General features: G+C 45.0%; 1 protein-coding gene across 1 annotated transcript in view; it reads right to left on the bottom strand.

Moving 5' to 3' along the window:
• Nucleotides 1-5,312: 5,312 nt before the first annotated feature.
• The window catches only part of LOC306941079 (rho guanine nucleotide exchange factor TIAM2-like), a 45,063-nt gene continuing 30,375 nt past the window's right edge, over nucleotides 5,313-20,000 (bottom strand). Inside the window, exons 17-28 of the mRNA XM_079526384.1 lie at nucleotides 15,549-15,737; nucleotides 14,563-14,631; nucleotides 13,998-14,123; nucleotides 13,502-13,610; nucleotides 12,678-12,857; nucleotides 10,924-11,042; nucleotides 9,946-10,054; nucleotides 9,230-9,288; nucleotides 8,924-9,014; nucleotides 8,464-8,551; nucleotides 7,686-8,051; nucleotides 5,313-7,254 (exon numbers count right to left, since the gene is read on the bottom strand). Coding sequence (XP_079382510.1) covers nucleotides 6,729-7,254; nucleotides 7,686-8,051; nucleotides 8,464-8,551; nucleotides 8,924-9,014; nucleotides 9,230-9,288; nucleotides 9,946-10,054; nucleotides 10,924-11,042; nucleotides 12,678-12,857; nucleotides 13,502-13,610; nucleotides 13,998-14,123; nucleotides 14,563-14,631; nucleotides 15,549-15,737 — 2,031 coding nt within the window. The 3' untranslated portion in view covers nucleotides 5,313-6,728. The remainder of the gene's footprint in view (nucleotides 7,255-7,685; nucleotides 8,052-8,463; nucleotides 8,552-8,923; nucleotides 9,015-9,229; nucleotides 9,289-9,945; nucleotides 10,055-10,923; nucleotides 11,043-12,677; nucleotides 12,858-13,501; nucleotides 13,611-13,997; nucleotides 14,124-14,562; nucleotides 14,632-15,548; nucleotides 15,738-20,000) is intronic.

Below are 20,000 nucleotides of genomic sequence, written 5' to 3' on the forward strand. Positions count from 1 at the left end.
TATCCAGCAAGATAGCTGGGTACAACTTGAGAGTACGACATCAATGTATGACACCCGTGTAGAACTGGAAAGCTACTACTAGGGAGAACCTTATACGGTCAATAGAGGGTATATGCGCATGCATAAAGTGAGTGGCAAATCAAGTGACGAAATGAGTGGCAAAGTGAGTTTAACGTTGTTTAATGCAACAGAGTCATATGACCCTGTTCTCTCTGGCGAGTGCAATATAGGCCATGGGCAGTATATAATATAATCCCCCGTGGTCCTCCCCTATTGATGATGAATTTGCACGTGAACTTTGAACTCTGTTCTCTATTTAATCATGTGATTTGTGTGGTGCCCCCTATTTATCTATTTATCATTTTATTTGTGTATTTTACAATTTTTAATGGTGCATCAGAGTGCTTTTATTAATGGATTGAGATGACTTGACTGGACTGGACTATGACGGACTAACAGTTTATGCCATGAAGTTTCCCCATCAGTGTTTCTTTCTCTATTTGTCCTTTTTTTTCCTCTCTGTTGATACTACTGTGTGTTATGGTTGCACTAAACGAAATTTCATTGTATGTCTCATACAGTGACATTAAAGATCTTATCTTATCTTATGTCAGATAGGACTTTGGATGTATGGGCAGTCAAGGCCTCTACCTATACCTCAGTTCTGCGCATAATGTCATATATCATGTGATGCCTCTCTCGAACTATGACTGGTAGACTATTATATTTCATTATTCTCTCTAAGAGGTGTTGTGTAAATGTGTTGTCAATCAATGTATCGTGTGATCTGCCGATGTATTTTGTAGTTGTTTATGTGTTGTGATGTCTGTGTCTTGCAGGCTGGTGACTGATTGGGGACAAATACATAATCTATCTGTCTGTGTCTGTCTAGCGGCGGAAGACCTGTCGACCCACTGAGTGCCAAATCACAAGGAGTTCATGATGTTCTTTCTGTCTGAGAGCACAGCAGGACAAAGCCTCACACCCCCACACACTATTAGAATGAAAGACCTGAGTGCAGATATGACTCATACGTAGCCTATACTTCAGTTCTAGGAAGGCTAGGACGGGCACACACGCACATGTGTACGCACGCACACGCACACGCACACGCACACACACACACACACACACACACACACACACACACACACACACACACACACACACACACACACACAAACGTGCACGTATAGAATGGAAGTCCTATACATTATGCACTGTATGGACACTGACCGTCAACAGTCCTGAAACCCTGTGTATCTGCAGCGTTCAGTCGCTCTGATATCAGCTTCAGTTACTGCAGTACATGAACTGTACATCTAGCATTATCACGCGATGCACGATTTAATCGTGTTTTTCGTTGTTGAACACTGGAGCTTATGATTACAAATTACATTTCTATTTAGCTTTTATAGGTTTTTAATTGGCGTTGTTAAGCATGTGTGGCAACGGTTTGTGTTGTGTGTGACATCAGACCAGAGCTCTGCTCAGCTTATACAAGAGTTGACGTTTTGACATCTATGTTATTGCTGTATAACCCAGAAGGCCTCTGAATTGCACACAGGGCTTGACCAACAACAGAGAAAGACAATCCCCAACAAAACCTCTACCTTCTCTTAGTCAATTTGCAGCAGTGTGGACTTCTAGCTAGGTCTTCTCTTATATATATATATATAAACACAATGGAGAAGAGGAGTCGCAACTACCTCTACTGCCAAACGCAGAGGAACGGACACATCACCTCAGCAGCCCGTCAGCCAGTCAGCAGCTCTGTAACCAGCCAGAAACAACAAGACAAACATCAGCAGTCAGCCAAGACAACAGGGAAGAGGAAACATATCTGTAAACAATGCGACAAAACATTCCGTCAGCTGGGTCACCTGAAGACGCACCAGCTCGTCCACACCGGAGAAAAACCTTTCCGGTGTCGACAGTGTGACAAGAGCTTCAACCAGGGAGGCCACCTGAAGACACACGAGCTGCTGCACACCGGAGAGAAGCCCTTCAAGTGCAAGCACAAACAGTGTGGCAAAAGCTTCAGTCAGATGGGTCACCTGAAGACGCACGAGCGCCTTCACACGGGGGAGAAACCCTTCCGCTGCGAGCAGTGCGACAAGAGCTTCAACGAGCTGAGCACGCTGAAGCGGCACCAGCGCATCCACACGGGAGAGAAGCCCTTCCAGTGCAAGCAGTGCGACAAGAGCTTCAGTCAGCTGGGCACTTTGAAGACGCACCAGCGGCTCCACACGGGCGAGAGGCCCTACCGCTGCACACGCTGCGACCGGAGCTTCAACGAGTCGGGCGCTCTGAAGAGGCACCAGCGCATCCACACAGGAGAGAAGCCCTACCACTGTACGAACTGCGACATGAGCTTCAACCAGCTGGGCAACCTGAACAAACACCAACGTCTCCACACCAAGTTTAAGATCGGCTCAATGAATCCGTGCGAATTCCTGGCCAGTGCCATTAGTTGCAGTTCCGTTTCCTTTCCTTTATTGCAAAATAATACCACGATGGTCCAATAATGGCCTGTGACATTAGTCACCTTTGACGTATATATATGACAACTTCCCCCACATTTGGGCAAGGTTTTCATCCGACTGCCACTGACGTATTTGAAATAAAAATAATATCACACTCGTGTGACGTGAGGGGCGTTCTTATCATCATCATACATCATCGTACATCACATTCCGTGCTCAGCCAATCAGCTGAGCACATTCCGTGCTCAAACGGACAGACACACATACACACAAAGCTGTGCATAGGATGGGCTAGCGCGCCTCAGAAACTAGTGCAATATAGCCGTCCACAGTTCCAGGGTTTGATTTCTGAGCCTGGCGGACCATTGCAGTCACTCCCCGACACTTCTTGGTTCAAAAACAAGAGAAGTCGTACACATATATCACACCCGTGTGAAGTGAGGGGCGCTCTTATCATCACACATCATCATACAATACAGTATATCTCATTCTGGCCAATCACAATTTGCATCCTCACTTTTCCGTCTTTTCCAACTTTTAGCTTGAATATGTACTTTGCTCAGCCAATCAAATCATCGCTATGGGGTTATCCGCCAATCACAAGCCAATGTTTGTGGTCACACAAACCCGGAAAGCTGGGCATAGGACGGGGTAGCGCCCCCTGAAAGATCACACTCGTGTGAAGTGAGGGGTGCTCTTATATCATATATCATCACATTCCGGCCAATCACAATTGGCGTGCTCACTTTTCTGTCCTCATTTTGAGGGCCCTCCTATGTCCAGCTTTTGGTGTGTGTGTAAACACAAACATTGTGTAACACAAACATTGAAGACGAAGGTGAGAACGCAAATTCTGATTGGCCAGAATGAGATGATGTATGATGATGTACGATAATAAGAGCTCACCTCACTTCACACGGGTGTGATTTCTAAGGGGCGCTACTAACAGCTTTTGTCCCCACACGTCTCAATATTTGCCATTGACAATGAGCGGAGAAATTATGTCAGAATTCCGCTAAATATGACATAAATTAAACATCAAAACATTAAACGCCATTGACATTGAAGGGAAAATGTACGTCATATGTAAACGAGCAAATCAGCTAACCAATTACAGGCAACAGGCATTCTGATTGGCCAGTATGAGATGATGATGTATAATGATAAGAGCGCCCCTCACTTCACACGGGTGTGATTTTTTATCCTCACATTCCGTGCGCAGCCAATCAAATCATCGCTATGGGGTAAACACAAACACAAAGCTGGGCATAGGAGGGGCTAGCGCGCCCCTCGAAAAAGAACTGAACGAGTGCTGTACCTTCTTAGTGCAGTTATCATATAGAGCGTCGCAGTCCCGCCCCTTACCATGGACCAGGAAATGATTCTCCGTTCATTTTCCTCATAGACATTTCAGTCGAGTCGTGACAACGACTCGAGTTGGCTTTGTCCGTGGCGTAAACGTCTTTAAATAAATACTTTCTGAAATGTCTATGAGGAAAATGAACGGAGAATCATTTCCTGGTCCCTGGTAGGGGGCGGGACTGCGACGCTCTATAGTACTTGAAGGATATAGACTATCCTTCTAGTACTCTGATATGATAACTGCTGATAATGATAACTGATGTCATTATTATGATGTCATATTGATACCAGGGAACTCCATATATGGGCATAAGATACACAGACATTGTTCTCAGCAAATATATGTAACCTATGAAGTCCATTGGTTGCACGCACGCACGCACGCACGCACGCACGCACGCTCCTGCAGTGGTATATGCTAGGCCAGGGGTTCTAAAGGTCGAGACCCCTCGCAGGATCGCCAAATTATTTTGGGGGTCCCCAGCCCAAAACGTTGAGAACCCCTGTTCTAGGCTACTGTTTTCATGGGTCGCGGGTAAATATATAAAAAAATTTGTTTCCTACATTTAGCTAATAATTAGCCTATTAATTATTGTTATATAATAAGAAGAATAATACGAATATTTAAAAAGATTGAATTTAAGAATCATTCAAATTAATTTGTGGAGGGGTGCTCTTATCAGCATACATCATACATCATCTCATTCCGGCCAATCATCTTCACTTTTCTGTCCTCACTTTTTATCCTCAAAACGTACATTGCTCATGCTCAGCCAATCAGATGATCGCTATGGGGTGCTCAGCCAATCAAATCATCGCTATGGGGTGCTCAGCCAATCAAATCATCGCTGTGGGGTACACAGACACACAAAGATGGGCATCGAAAATATACCTACCGGTACACACGTAACGTTAAAGCTGCTTTTCACTAGTTTGGGTCCTGAGAAGACAGGATCTGGACGCTCCTGTGCGGCTAAGCTCCACCATATGGCTCATACATCCATTTGTCTGCACTCCACGATTGCATGTAACGCTTAATGGCACGTTTCAGCCTGATCCGAGCCCCATTGACTTAATGGCGTTTCAGCCTGATCCGAGCCCCATTGACTTAATGGCACGTTTCAGCCTGATCCGAGCCCCATTGACTTAAAATCAGGGACGTGCACACATAGACATCAAAGGGGGCTTCAGCCCCTGTCCTTTCGGGGGTTTCAGCCCCTGCCCTTTTACCCGTCTGTAAAACAACTGCCCTTTCCAGACCACGAATGCAGCATTTACTACAGTGAAAGAAATGCAAATGCCACTCCTTTCCATGCCATGCCGAAAGGCAGCATTCGGGAGAATTCCCGATTCGTTTAGCGGTTTGCGAGATTAGCTCCGAAGAAACAGACACATGCACGCAAACGGACCGTCTTCAGACAAGAGCAACACCGTAAAAATACAGTATGAGAAAACGTTTTATGAAATATTACATCATTTATTTATTTGTACTATACAAGTCAATAAAAAGACGTACGCAAATATTTAAGAAAATAAATTACCAACCAATAGCAAATAGTTAAACAGGAATATTTTTCAGCGATTCATAAAATCACTTAAAACGTCAAAGTGGCAACAATTCTTTTTTTCAGTTTGTTTAGCACCACTTCTGGGTTCAGTGCTCCAGTCAGCATAGCGACACAGATCAAATAAAATACAAATATATAAATAGAATGATTCAATAGCTGAATAAAACAACAAAAGGATGTGTCCCGTCCCCCCCCCACAATCAAGCAGTTCCAGTAATGTACTGACTGAACTACCTTTGTCAAAAAGTTAATGAACAAACAGAGCTACACTTAGGCTGAAACAATAACAAGAATCATATTTACAACAATGAACAATGAAGACAAATTCAAAATATAAGGAATGTCATTGAATCTTGGCAGCTGAGTACAACACAATAAAGAGTTTGAGCTCTCTTTTCGTTGAATGTGATTCATGGGTAGTTGTATAAAAAATACAAGAATGATACAAGAATTTGAATTCTTCCACTGAGAAAAAAATAGAAACAAAAAGTAGAAAAACTCCTAACCTCCCCTAATTCATCTGTGAAGCAATAGGGAATCTTTGGTTGAACTCTAGAAGACTGAGGTTTAAGAACCTCGAAGCAAGAATGTCCTTAAAGACCAAGTAGAAATAGATCACAGCTCTACTTGTAATGGTCTGAATAACGTTCATAAACCATGTGTCATAGAAATATATATGATAAAAACCTATTCACTTCTGGTAACGCCTGTGGGTGTACAATTGTAACTCCTAGAAAAGGTCATTTTTGGTTTTCAACCAAATGACAGTCAGTTGATTACGTGTGCAAGTAGTCCTTCTGGGTGTCATTTATTTACTGTGGCTGGTGCACAGCAAAGACCAGACGGAGTTAAACAATGAAGATAATGAGCCTATTCTATATCACCATAACTCTACACTCTCAGAGTTCCAGAGATTAAAAAAAATAATGAAAAAAGGTCTGTGTAGGCCTAATCAATATGCATATCGTCGCTGGCCAGCAGAAACCAGCTAACTCCATTTTTCAAGTTTTTTTCATAAATCAGTGCTATTGAACACCCTTTACATCTGTGTGTTGGCTAAGAAAATATTGAACCAATGAAAAGTATTAAAAAGCGCTTATGACAAAACCAGCTAACTGGTTTAGCCCTCTCCCCTGCGTGGCAGAGCAGCTGCGGCAGCATGAATTCGCTTGGAGATCCATTGTCAGCTGCTCTTATCGACAAAACCTCCTAACTCCACTTGAGCTGGATGTTTTTTCACTTCCTGAAAAATAAACATTTTGGAGTTAGCTGGTTTCTGCCCGACAGCTGAGGGTGGTGGAGGATCACTGCTCTATGTGGTGGGTATGGCCTTGTGGACGACCAGGACGTTGTCAAAGAAACAGTCCTCGTTGACCACGGAGTTGAGGCTCTGGATGCTGTAGTCTCTCTCCAGGAGGCTGTTCAGGTCCTCCTGTACGCTCTCTCCTCTCTGGATGCTGTAGTCTCTCTCCAGGAGGCTGTTCAGGTCCTCCTGTACGCTCTCTCCTCTCTGGAAGATCACGCTCCTCTTCCGAGCGTACTCCTGGTTGCACGTCCGTGTGCCGCACGCCTCCTCCTCCTCCTCCTCCCCCTGGAGGTGTGACTCTGCTGCACCTCCTGTCCTCTGGACATTCCGCTGCAGTCCGTTGTACCATGTCCTGTAGCGCTCTGCGTCCGTTCCCCCCTGTCCGTCGTACCCCGCGCTCCTCTGTTGTGGCGGCTGCACCTCCTTCTCCTCCTCCTCTGTGACGTTGAGTTTCTGGAGCTGGAGCTCCAGGGCGCTGGTGGTGGTCAGGGAGCACAGCCTGGCTCTCTTCCCCTGGGCGTCACCCTCCAGGCTGGGGAGCAAGCAAGGTTTTTAGTTCCTTTTGAAGATACCGGTATATCATTTTTTTCTATTATTCAGTTTGGGTTATTTGTCAGGTGCAGGATTGAATAGGTAAGTATTTGTGTAATTTAACAAGAAATCTCTAAGAAGAGAATACCAGCACTCACGGACATGTCATTTATTATTTTATGGTTGGCATAGTATGCTGCAGACAGCACAACGTACGCGTTTTGGCTTGGAGCCTTCGTCAGCGTTGCAAGTATTTGTGTAATAAAAACAAAAGATAGCATTTAAAATGTATTAGTTACAGATGAACCACATAAACTAAAACTAAAGGCACTTTGTCTATCATTTCAGTTCGTTTTTTATTTAGTTCAGTTAACTAGAATGTTTTTTTCCATTTTTTTCGTTACTTGCTTGGTTTCAGTGAACCATACTAACCTTGAGAGCGAGGGGTAAATGCTGCTGGCCTCCTGGCTGGGCAGCCGGGGCTCCGAGCGGGTGTCCCCCGCCGGGCGCCCGCTTCTCCCGCCGGACGACGACGAGGTGCTGCCTTCGTCCGACAGCTGCGGAGTCGTCGCGTCCTTCTCCTGCGCCGCCTCCTGCGGGCTCCTCCTCCGAGACCTCCACGAGCCGAGGCCCGCTCCTCTCCGGTCGGAGGTCTTGGTTCTCCGCAGGGAGCCGGTGGTGGGTTCTCCTCCTCCTCTGAGGGGTCTGGCTCTGTCTCTGGGGAGGGTGCGTCTGGAGGAGCCCTCCCTGGAGAGGGAGCGCAGCGCTTTCACCACGCTGGCCTTGGACTCTAGACCACTAGGGGGAGACAGACACACAACAGCACAATATTATAGCATAGATAGAGACAACTCAACAGTATAATGTGTCGTTCATCTAAATTGTGAATTCAACAAATTCAGTAACGGATACTTGTGGTAATATACATACAGGTACACAATTTTAAGAATATGGTATGCATAGTCCTTCTATTACAGTACATTAAAGATAAATACGTTTGTGTGTGTGTGTGTGTGTGTGTGTGTGTGTGTGTGTGTGTGTGTGTGTGTGTGTGTGTGTGTGTGTGTGTGTGTGTGTGTGTGTGTATGTGCGTGCGTGCGTGCGTGCGTGCGTGCGTGCGTGCGTGCGTGCGTGCGTGCGTGCGTGCGTGCGTGCGTGCGTGCGTGCGTGCGTGCGTGCGTGCGTGCGTGCGTGCGTGCGTGCGTCGTACCTGCTGCAGAGCTGGAAGACAGTCTCTGGTCGTCCCTCCAGTTCTGACTTGGTGTGAACCAGCTCCCACACACACGGGTTCTCTGATCCTGTACAGTAGCAACATGGAAACGCACCGTTAGTTCACTGAGGGAGTCAAAGTTTGAGGACATGTTGTCCTAAATGGGATGCTTGCCTTGAATCACAATCAACTCAACATTATAGTTACATGAGTCGGGTAAAGAGGAAAGGAACACAGACTACAGAACTAGTAACTACCACAATCACACAACAGGCGTTCAAAGACGTCTTTGGCGGTGTGGGCTTTGGAAAAAGAATATGTCAAAAGACGTCTTTGGCAGACACTTATTTTCTGCCATTCAATAGTCAGAAGTATAAATGACACATCCGGTGAACAGGGAGTTGGGGGACCTCATGTGTCCCAGAGTCACACTTCTGTACTGTATGTACAAGTCTCTAACCTGTGGCGTTTCCCATTCGGACCTGGACAGCAGACACGGGAATCAACCAGCGGAACTTAAACGGGTCCAGGTCACCTGACCGAGAAGATGTCTGCATGGCGGGAAAATAAAAACATGTCATGTCAACCCATATGTCAAATAGCCAAAATAGCCCATACAAGCTCATGAATGTTTTTCTCCACTAGTTTTTTTCAAAGACATTTCTTAAACTTTTGAACCAAAATAAGGCCAGCAGGGTTCGTGTGGATAAGTGACGTTGCTCATTTTATTATAGTTTGTAATAGAAGGACAGATGGAAAGACTCACCATCCTCTTCTTCATCTTGCTGTTGTCTCGGTAAACCAAAATCACTGCCCTCTTAAACACTGAGGAGAGAAAGCAGACATGTTGGACTAAAGCACCCCAAAATCATGTAACGTGTTGTATAGTTTACTACTGTAGTTTACTGTTATTCCTAAGCACTTAAGCATACATACATACAAGTATACATACAAGTATACAACATACATACATACATACATACATACATACATACATACATACATACATACATACATACATACATACATACATACATACATACATACATACATACATACATACATACATACATACATACATACATACATACATACCCACTTTTAGGCCAGTGCAACAGAGCATGCTTTTGCCTTTTTTAAAACCTTACCCATTTTAACCAAATACATACATACATACATACATACATACATACATACATACATACAATACATACATACATACATACATACATACATACATACATACATACATACATACATACATACATACATACATACATACATACATACTACAATATAAACTTGTATATATAAACATTGTTAGCTACTGGCTTCACTATGAAATAACTAAAGCAAGACAAGATGCAATCAATGCAAAAATCACATCACCAGAGCCTCCAGTTCATGTTCATGAAAAAAAGATGCAGTATACGTACAAAATGGACATTCTCTGTGTGTTGGAGACGAGGAGTGTGTACTCACCAAACAGAGTGATCTCTGGATCCCTCCGCATGCGACCCAGAGAGGGCACAGGGTTCAGCCACGTCTCTGACGAGTGGATGAGAAACTCACCCATGGAGATCTCTGTCACCTAGAGGGGAGGAGAGGAGAGTTTCTTACAAATACTTTATATTAGCACAGATTACTGTAGCCTACATGACCATGATGCCTCTCCTTTGATTTCGCCCTGGATTAAGAGCGTCTGCTAAATGCCTACATTGTAATAAGCCTATCTCACAGAATTTCCCCGCCCCCTTAATACACCCCCTTTCGGGGATAGTGGTGATAGCGTGACGTCACTCCATAGACGCTACATGTTAACAGAGGTAATTTAAGAAGTCTACAACTTTTGTTTTCTCAAGGTAAGGTTTGTTCTATCTGTTCGAGCTGATTTACCATCTTGTTTGCTTCATAATAATATTGGTCTGTCATATTTTTACATTAGAAAATGTACTTAGATTCTCCAGAGAAAGAAACGTGTAAATGCTAATGTTAAATGACACCACTATTTACCGGAAGTGGGCGTGGAAAGCGGGCTGTGAGATAGGCCTATTGTAAATTGTATAGTGTACTAATTAGATGGCACATTCTCGCCCTCTGCTGGTCTAGCATGGAATATCCTGTGTATCTTGTATCCTGTATTCCCAGGGTGTCCAAAAGGTAGATGTTGATCTACCAGTAGATCACAAGGGATATGCAGGTAGACCACATGACATGCCCCTAAGAAATAAAACTCCTCTGCTTTTTGGCATCTGCCACTTGAATCAAGAAGGGCCTGTCAGCTCCCTTCACGGCTTCTATAGTTGGCAATGCAATGCTTTGTTTTCAAGAGAAGTAAATCAAGTATATATAAAAATGTGCAAGGCAAAGAACCCGGAAATGTTCACGTTTTTTTCCCAAAATAGCAGATCTACAAGCTCATAGCGTGGCACGAAGTGACGCGCAGAGCAGCAGCTTTACCTCCTTGTCGGCTGAGTTGTGTTCTGCAGCCAGCTGGTCGAACACAGAGCCGTAGTCCTCATAGATCTTCTGCATCTCGTTGATGTGACTGGCAACCTTCTCCATGGCCCTCAGAGCATCTGTGTAACAACACAACACAACACAACACATTACAACCTTCTCCATGGCCCTCAGAGCGTCTGTGTAACAACACAACACAACACACCACATTACAACCTTCTCCATGGCCCTCAGAGCGTCTGTGTAACAACACAACACAACACAACACAACACAACACAACACAACACATTACAACCTTCTCCATGGCCCTCAGAGCGTCTGTGTAACAACACAACACAACACAACACAACACAACACAACACAACACAACACAACACAACACAACACAACACAACACAACACAACACAACACAACACAACACAACACAACACATTACAACCTTCTCCATGGCCCTCAGAGCGTCTGTGTAACAACACAACACAACACAACACAACACAACACAACACAACACAACACAACACATTACAACCTTCTCCATGGCCCTCAAAGAGTCTGTGTAACAACACAACACAACACAACACAACATATTACAACCTTCTCCATGGCCCTCAGAGCGTCTGTGTAACAACACAACACAACACAACACAACACAACACAACACAACACAACACAACACAACACAACACAACACAACATATTACAACCTTCTCCATTGCCCTCAGAGCGTCTGTGTAACAACACAACACAACACAACACAACACAACACAACACAACACAACACAACACAACACAACACAACACAACACAACATATTACAACCTTCTCCATTGCCCTCAGAGCGTCTGTGTAACAACACAACACAACACAACACAACATATTACAACCTTCTCCATGGCCCTCAGAGCGTCTGTGTAACAACACAACACAACACAACACAACACAACACAACACAACACAACACAACACAACACAACACAACACAACACAACATATTACAACCTTCTCCATTGCCCTCAGAGCGTCTGTGTAACAACACAACACAACACAACACAACACAACACAACACAACACAACACAACACAACACAACACAACACAACACAACACAACACAACATATTACAACCTTCTCCATTGCCCTCAGAGCGTCTGTGTAACAACACAACACAACACAACACAACATATTACAACCTTCTCCATGGCCCTCAGAGCGTCTGTGTAACAACACAACACAACACAACACAACACAACACAACACAACACAACACAACACAACACAACACAACACAACACAACATATTACAACCTTCTCCATTGCCCTCAGAGCGTCTGTGTAACAACACAACACATTACCACTAGGCATGTAATGATTTATCGTAAATCAATTCAAACTGGTGACAATTTAAATTGATTTAATAAAACATTTATCGCAATGCAACAAATAGGCAAAAAAGAGTGAATCGTTACATGCACACATTTCAGTAGAAATCTACGCTTGAATGTATTTTCCCTCACAGGTTTGAGTATTAACGTGTGTTCACTTTCAGTAATATCACACACAAAATATTGGTTGTTCAGCAATTCTTTGGGTGGTTGAGGTGTTATATAAGACCTACAAAGAACCTGTTAAGCCCCTGTATGGTTCTTTAGAGGTTCTCTACCGTTTCCTCAGTTTAGCTTGGGGACCACGTAGTGAGCTTGTAGAATGGCTATTTTCAGTGTGTGACACCCAGGCGTTTACGATATGAACGTACCTGTAAGGTGCCTGTGCTCCTGACTCTCGCTGTCGGTCAGTGACACCAGCTCTCGGAGCAGCAGGGGGTACTTGAGGACCCTCTGGACCGGCTTGATGAGGTACGACTCCAGGGTGGACGAGTGCTGCTTGGTCGGGTTCCTGGCCTCCAGGAACTCCTTGAAGGCCCGGTCCGTCTTGGCTGGAACGAGAGAGAGAGAGAGAGAGAGAGAGAGAGAGAGAGGGAGAGATAATGAAAAAGAAAGAACGTTGTGAGCAGAAGGTTGTTGTTTAACCCATTACGTCTTGAGGCCGATTCTCTGCACGTACGTTGCTATATCAGTGGTGCTCAAACCTTTTCATGTCAAGGACCCCCAACATTATATGTATTTCGACCTCCATCTCAAAATATTTTTTTCAGTTACCCCCAGAAGCAAAGATTTCAGTTAAAAGGATTTGCACAAATGTTCAAGATTTTCAACGATCTACAAGCTACAGTATGAGCTGCTTGCCATTTCTGAATAGCTAAAAGTATAAAATAATAGTTAAAATGATTAAAATCTAAAATAACACAGATGCTTTGGTTAAAATCCACTTGATCCTCCTTGATGGCCACCTTAGAAAAGATGAAGTGCCATCGTAACATCCTCCCCAGGTCCTTATCTGAATCTTACCCACACACCATAACCAAAGCCTAAATCTGACCACACTAACACAGCGCCTAAACTTAAACTTTCTAGGGTGGCCTTCTAGCGATGACCCAAGGAGTAGCATCATGACTTTCTGACCACTAGACACAAGAAACACAACAGAACTGAATCAAATAGAATAGAAGAAGGTTCCTACCTCTCTCCAGAACCTTCTGGACTTTGATGTGGTTGGCACAGAAGCCGCTGTAGAGTTTGAAGTGGTCCGCATAGTACAGGAAGGACCCTCCCAGAGAGAAGAGGATGTTCTGAGAGGAGATGACGTTAGATCACAATTACAAAATGCTTTCCAATACAAATGATATAGCTTTTCTTTTCTTTTCTTTATCAGTGCTATTCAACACCCTTTTCATCCGTGGTGGGTTTTACAAATCTAAACCTCCTAACTCCATTGGATCCAGTGAAACAACCTAACTCCGACTCAGGTTATTCTAATCAAAACAACTATCTCCACATTAATGGTCAAAAACCACCTAACTCCACTTGAGCTGTATTTGGGTAAAGTCATGATAATATAAGGACACATTCAAGTATCTGACAATATATAAAGTCACCATACCAACTTTGATGAGGCATAGTTGGTCTCTGCCCGACAGCAGAGATATACACTAACACATACAGTACATGTACAGTACCTTGAACTGCTCTGGTGAGTCCAGAGAGCTGAGGTTAGGACAGGAGGCGATGCGTTCCTCCAGCGTGTGAAGGAACACTCTCTGGAAGTCCAACATCTCTGGAAGACTGCCGAACAGAGACTCCATCTGACACACACATGCGTACACACACACACACGCACGCACACGCACGCACACGCACACGCACACGCACACACACACACACACACACACACACACACACACACACACACACACACACACACACACACACAGTACACACCATTACCATTACTGCGATTTAGGCATTTAGCAGACAGTCTTAAATCAGGGATATACATGTGCAAAATTGGAATAAGCATGCGCTCTAGTTGTAGTTACATAATTTGAGTGCGTTAAGAACAAAGCAGTGACTCAGAAAGAAAGACTTGGTATTTCCGCTATTTGAAATACAATGAGTACATCAGGTTTAAGTGGTTAAGAAAGACAGATGACCGGCTCCCTCGCAGCCACTCTGGTTGAGAGAGCCAGATAAACGGCTGCATTCTATTCTAGTTATATTCCGTTCTGTTCCATCTGTACGTACCTCATCCTTACTGAGGAAGGTTTCGTTCTGCAGAGGGGTCAGGTAGATTTCAAACAGACAGCTCAGGTCCTGGAGGCAGGAGAGAGAGAGAGAGAACATACGTATGATGTCATTGTGAACCACCATCTTAATAAAAACATGATAATGTGTTTATTTGCCTCCTCGCCAGTGGTGGAAGAAGTACTCACATTTTTCACTTGAGTAAAAGTATCAATACCAAAATGTAAATACCACAAGTAAGGCCCAAACTGCACCAATGCAACTCCTCACAACAAAACAGTTTTACTGGCCAACTGGCATTGGAGTTAATTGGTTTCATGCAACCACATGCAACTACTCGCAACCATTTGGCTGCAAGGAGTTGCATGGCGAATCATTGGAGCCGGTTTGGGCCTAAAAGTCCCGTATTCAATTGTCATCTCATTGGCATCAAAATATACTTACCAAAAGTAAAAGTACTCAGAGTCATTATGCAGGAATGTCCTATTTTGCAAGTTTCCCAAATATATAAAATCCTTAGAAAATTGCAGATAGCTCACAACGCGTCGCAAATTGTGAGGTTGTAGATTGCCCTATTTTCAAATAGCCAAAGTTTATAGGGCTGAACTTAAGTGCTTAGTGTATGTTTTGTAATAATCATCTAAATCTTCAAAGTAACTTGTACCAACATGTTCACATCATTGCAGTGGAGTAAAAGTACAATATTTGCCTCTGAGATGTAGTGGAGTAGAAGTAAAAGTAGGCCTCCGTAAAGTAAAGATCACACCCGTGTGAACTGAGCGGTGCAGGCTGCTCAACAACACCAGCTGTTGCAGCTGTTGAGGCCGTACTACAGACAGATATACCATACCTCCAAACAGACAGACAGAAATACATACAGACATACACACACACGGTCGGCCAGTCATTGGACTGGTTAGGCACCGCTCAAAAATACATCAAAATGTACTGAATGTACTTAGTTACTTCCCAGCTGTGCGACTCACCTTAACGTAAGACTTCTCTGTGTCCACCAGCTCCTGGATGACCTTACAGAGTCTCTGGGAGACGGACATGTGTCGGGGGCAGGGCCGCGGCAGGCTGGCCTCTCTGGAGTACGGGTTCCTGGGACACTCTGCCTCCTGGCCCGGCCGCTCTGGGAAGGTCTGGTACAGCGTGAACACTGTGTCCACGTTCTGGAAGGGACAGGATGGATGATTGATTTATTGATTGAACATTGTATTAACAGTTTGCAGAATGGGTACAGTTCAAGGAAAATACAGGTCAATACAAAATCTCCTAAGAGGATAAAACCAGAAAAAGCACTAAGACTTGTTTACGTCAGGGTCCTCCATTTTCAATTCATCAGAACATTAAGACATACACTTTTTCTGATTAATTTGCTGCAGTGGTTCTCAAACATTTTCATGTCAAGGAACTAGAGGCAAGCAATGGGCACTCGCTTGCCACTATGGGAGCCTCAGCCGACCCATGGCAAAGCCAGGAAAGGCAAGAAGCGCACCACCTACGTAGATGCACTGCAGTGCGACAGTTCAGCTAACAACACTGTAGAGCTCAAGATCCTGTTACTAGATAGGAGAGTCTGGAGGCCAGCGATTCAAGAATCCCGAGTTGGTGTTGGCTGCTGCTAGACGGTAGACCACACTCACCACACATCGCATACTGCATCATGTCAAGGGCCCCTAGATTGATTGTATTGTATTTTTGGCTGAGGATTCCCTTGGATGGATGGATTGATGATTTGTGTGAGCTGAGGATTGGGTCGCATATCGTCTCTGTCCGGGTGGAAAACTCACTATGTTCAAAACTGTTACTTTTCAGGATTCAAATTCAAAAGTAGCAAAAGTAGCAGCAAGCTACTCAACAAGCTCAAAACTCAAAATGTTACGGAGATAAGCGGTTTCTGCCCGACAGCAACGATATAATCACATCAATTATCTGACCACCCAAGAATTCTCTTTAATCCATGGTCGATTTCTTTCTGCCATTTGTTGCTTTCTGAACTTGGTGATGTTTTTGCTGATATTCTGTTCAATTTGATGCATTTCGCAATCAAAATTATACATTGAACTGAACAAAACGGCAGCATGAAAGCAGCCAACGTTCCCGTGGCCGGAGGCAGCGCTCCTGAAACAGAGATGACAGCCACTGTGCTGTCTGTCCCGTCACGCTGAGGGAACATCATGAAACAGAGATGACAGCCACTGTGCTGTCTGTCCCGTCACACTGAGGGAACATCATGAAACAGAGATGACAGCCACTGTGCTGTCTGTCCCGTCACGCTGAGGGAACATCATGAAACAGAGATGACAGCCACTGTGCTGTCTGTCCCGTCACGCTGAGGGAACATCATGAAACAGAGATGACAGCCACTGTGCTGTCTGTACCGTCATGCTGAGGGAACATCATGGAACAGAGATGACAGCCACTGTGCTGTCTGTCCCGTCACGCTGAGGGAACATCATGAAACAGAGATGACAGCCACTGTGCTGTCTGTCCCGTCATGCTGAGGGAACAGAGATGACAGCCACTGTGCTGTCTGTCCCGTCATGCTGAGGGAACATCATGAAACAGAGATGACAGCCACTGTGCTGTCTGTCCCGTCACGCTGAGGGAACAGAGATGACAGCCACTGTGCTGTCTGTCCCGTCATGCTGAGGGAACAGAGATGACAGCCACTGTGCTGTCTGTCCCGTCACGCTGAGGGAACATCACTGTGCTGTCTGTCCCGTCATGCTGAGGGAACAGAGATGACAGCCACTGTGCTGTCTGTCCCGTCATGCTGAGGGAACAGAGATGACAGCCACTGTGCTGTCTGTCCCGTCACGCTGAGGGAACATCACTGTGCTGTCTGTCCCGTCACGCTGAGGGAACATCACTGTGCTGTCTGACCCGTCACGCTGAGGGAACATCACTGTGCTGTCTGTCCCGTCATGCTGAGGGAACATCACTGTGCTGTCTGTCCCGTCACGCTGAGGGAACACCATGAGTGTGCAGGATCAACATAATCAGTGTTGTGAGTCACAACACCACAGCCGACCCACAGAGGAGGCAGACATTTTCCAGCGGAACACACAGAACCCATTTGTCATCATAATTCCCCCAGTCAGTCTGTAATAAACTGCTGACATTAAGTTAGAGCCACTGTTCCGAAAAGTCCCATCGACCACATGCAGGGAAAGAAGCAGGTCAGGGGAGAAGAAGGGATTGGCCCAGGCCCCACTGCCAGTGATAATATCTATTCAAGAACAAAAGAGTGTTTAACTCTGAGACTTAAATGAACACAGAGGATTTCACTGTGTCGATACGATAGGTAAGAGTAAATGTACACGAAACACATCATTCACTGCTCTGTTGTACTTAAAATATACAGTAGTCTAAATTCAGCCTCAGCCCCTGTGTGTGTTCCTTCAAGACTGTTAACATTTATGAGCTTAATGTGCCTAGCGCTGAAAAACAATCCTTCACATGTGTGTGACTGAATATAAACGGAGAGCGGATCCACATGCTTTTAAAAAGTGCCTCTGTAAATAAACTAATAATATAGTGGAGTGCAATTTCCCACTAAAACACACAGAGTGGCAGCCTGACTGCAATGTTTGCACGTAAAGCCTTTATTATGGTTACACGTCCAAAAACGAGCTTAATCGGTTGTGCGAATATTTACATCTGGTTGTTTTCAGGAAGTCTCACACTCTCCATGCTGAACTTTGAAACAGTATCTAGCAATGGACGATACGGTGTTCTCAACACCAAAGCTCCAGTCACTCAGCCAAAACACGCAGAGAGAGAGAGAGAGAGAGAGAGAGAGAGAGAGAGAGAGAGAGAGAGAGAGAGAGAGAGCTCTATTGTACGGTGGTACAATTTGTACCACACGCAGTCTGAAAAATATTATTCATATTTATGTGTGTATTACATGCTGGAATATGCCACTCCTTTCAGCATTACCATCTTGGAGGTAAGATTCACACTCTGCAATAACACACTGCTGAGCAGCAAGCTATGACGCAGACATACAAACAAACACTCAAACCACAAGACTGCACTGAGACTCACACACTGGTTCTCACAACAGAAACATATTCCCCCATATGTTCATATTTATGAGAATATAATAAAGCCAAAACACCACTGTGAAAACACTGTAATAAGATCATAGCTAAAGCTTGACAGAACACTCTGGTCAGCTGAAACCGAACAACTGGTCAGCTGAAACCGAACGAGCACAGTGAGCAAATTTAGATAGGTAGGCATTGCTTGCTTGATCTGAAGGCTAAAAAGGTATAGTCGGGGGATATAAACGTAAAATAAAATCTGTGAATAAATTACTTAGCAAGAAAGTGTTTGTGAAGGTGTCTAGTAAGTAAGTGTGATCACCTGATCAACCAACATTTCTTAGTAAGGAATTTATTCACAGATTCACAGATTATCTCTCTGATAATATTCCCTGACTAGTAGGGCAGACAACAGTCATGGTTCTGAGAACAAAGTTATTAAACAAGGAAATAAGATACAAGACCAGATAAGGGCCCAGCGTGGTGGTCCGGGCACCCTAGGCTGCAATGCCAGCCTGACAGCGTGTCGCCGGTTCAAATCCCGATGACCTTTGCTTCGTGTCACTCCCCATGTCTCTCGGTCTACTGTCCTATCAATAAAGGCATGAAAGCCCAAAAACTAATCTTAAAAAAAAAGACCACATAAGAACTTCGCAAGACAACTCTCCTCTCTGAATGTGCGACAAACACACCACCAAGGCCTGATTTATACTTAGTTGAGTGCTGGTGTTGCGTGCAGTAAATAGCAGATGTACAAGCTCACACCGCGGCACGAATAGCTTGTAGATCTGCTATTTACTGAGCCCGACAGCAGCACGAAAGTAAGTATAGATGAAGCTTTATGCTCTCAAGCACCTAGTAGCACACAAATGGCGTGGTCGTTTACCAGCATCCGGACCGCGTCGGGGGCCTGTCGACAGGCCAGACACGAGCCCACGTCTTCCAGGAGTCCAGTCAGTCTCTCCTTCAGTGACACGCGGGCCAGCGGGGACTCCTCCTCCGGATCTGGAAGTACTACCCGCTGTACTCGCTCCTCTACCATCGCCACCTCCTCCCCTACCGCCTCTATCTCTATGGCCTCCTCCTGCTCGTCGTCTCCTGCCACCTCCTGCCCTCCCCCAGCGTCCTCCTCCTGGGGCATCACCCAGCACAACGTCGCCAAGGAGCCACAGGGCGAGAGCGGCCGGGTAGAGGTCGGCGACGGGGAGTCTTTCTCTGGGACCAGCGGTCCTCTCTGAGACTTGCGGCCAACGGAGGCCGCCAGAAACAGCATCGCTGTTGTGCAGTGTGTGTGTGTGTGTGTGTGTACGCGCTCGTGTGTCCACGCTAGCGTCTCGGGCCGTTAGTACTACTACGCGGGGACAGTCCAGGTTCGGTCCAACT

Source organism: Electrona antarctica (genome assembly GCF_951216825.1).
Source record: "Electrona antarctica genome assembly, chromosome: 17".
NCBI classification, from domain to species: Eukaryota; Metazoa; Chordata; class Actinopteri; order Myctophiformes; family Myctophidae; genus Electrona; species Electrona antarctica.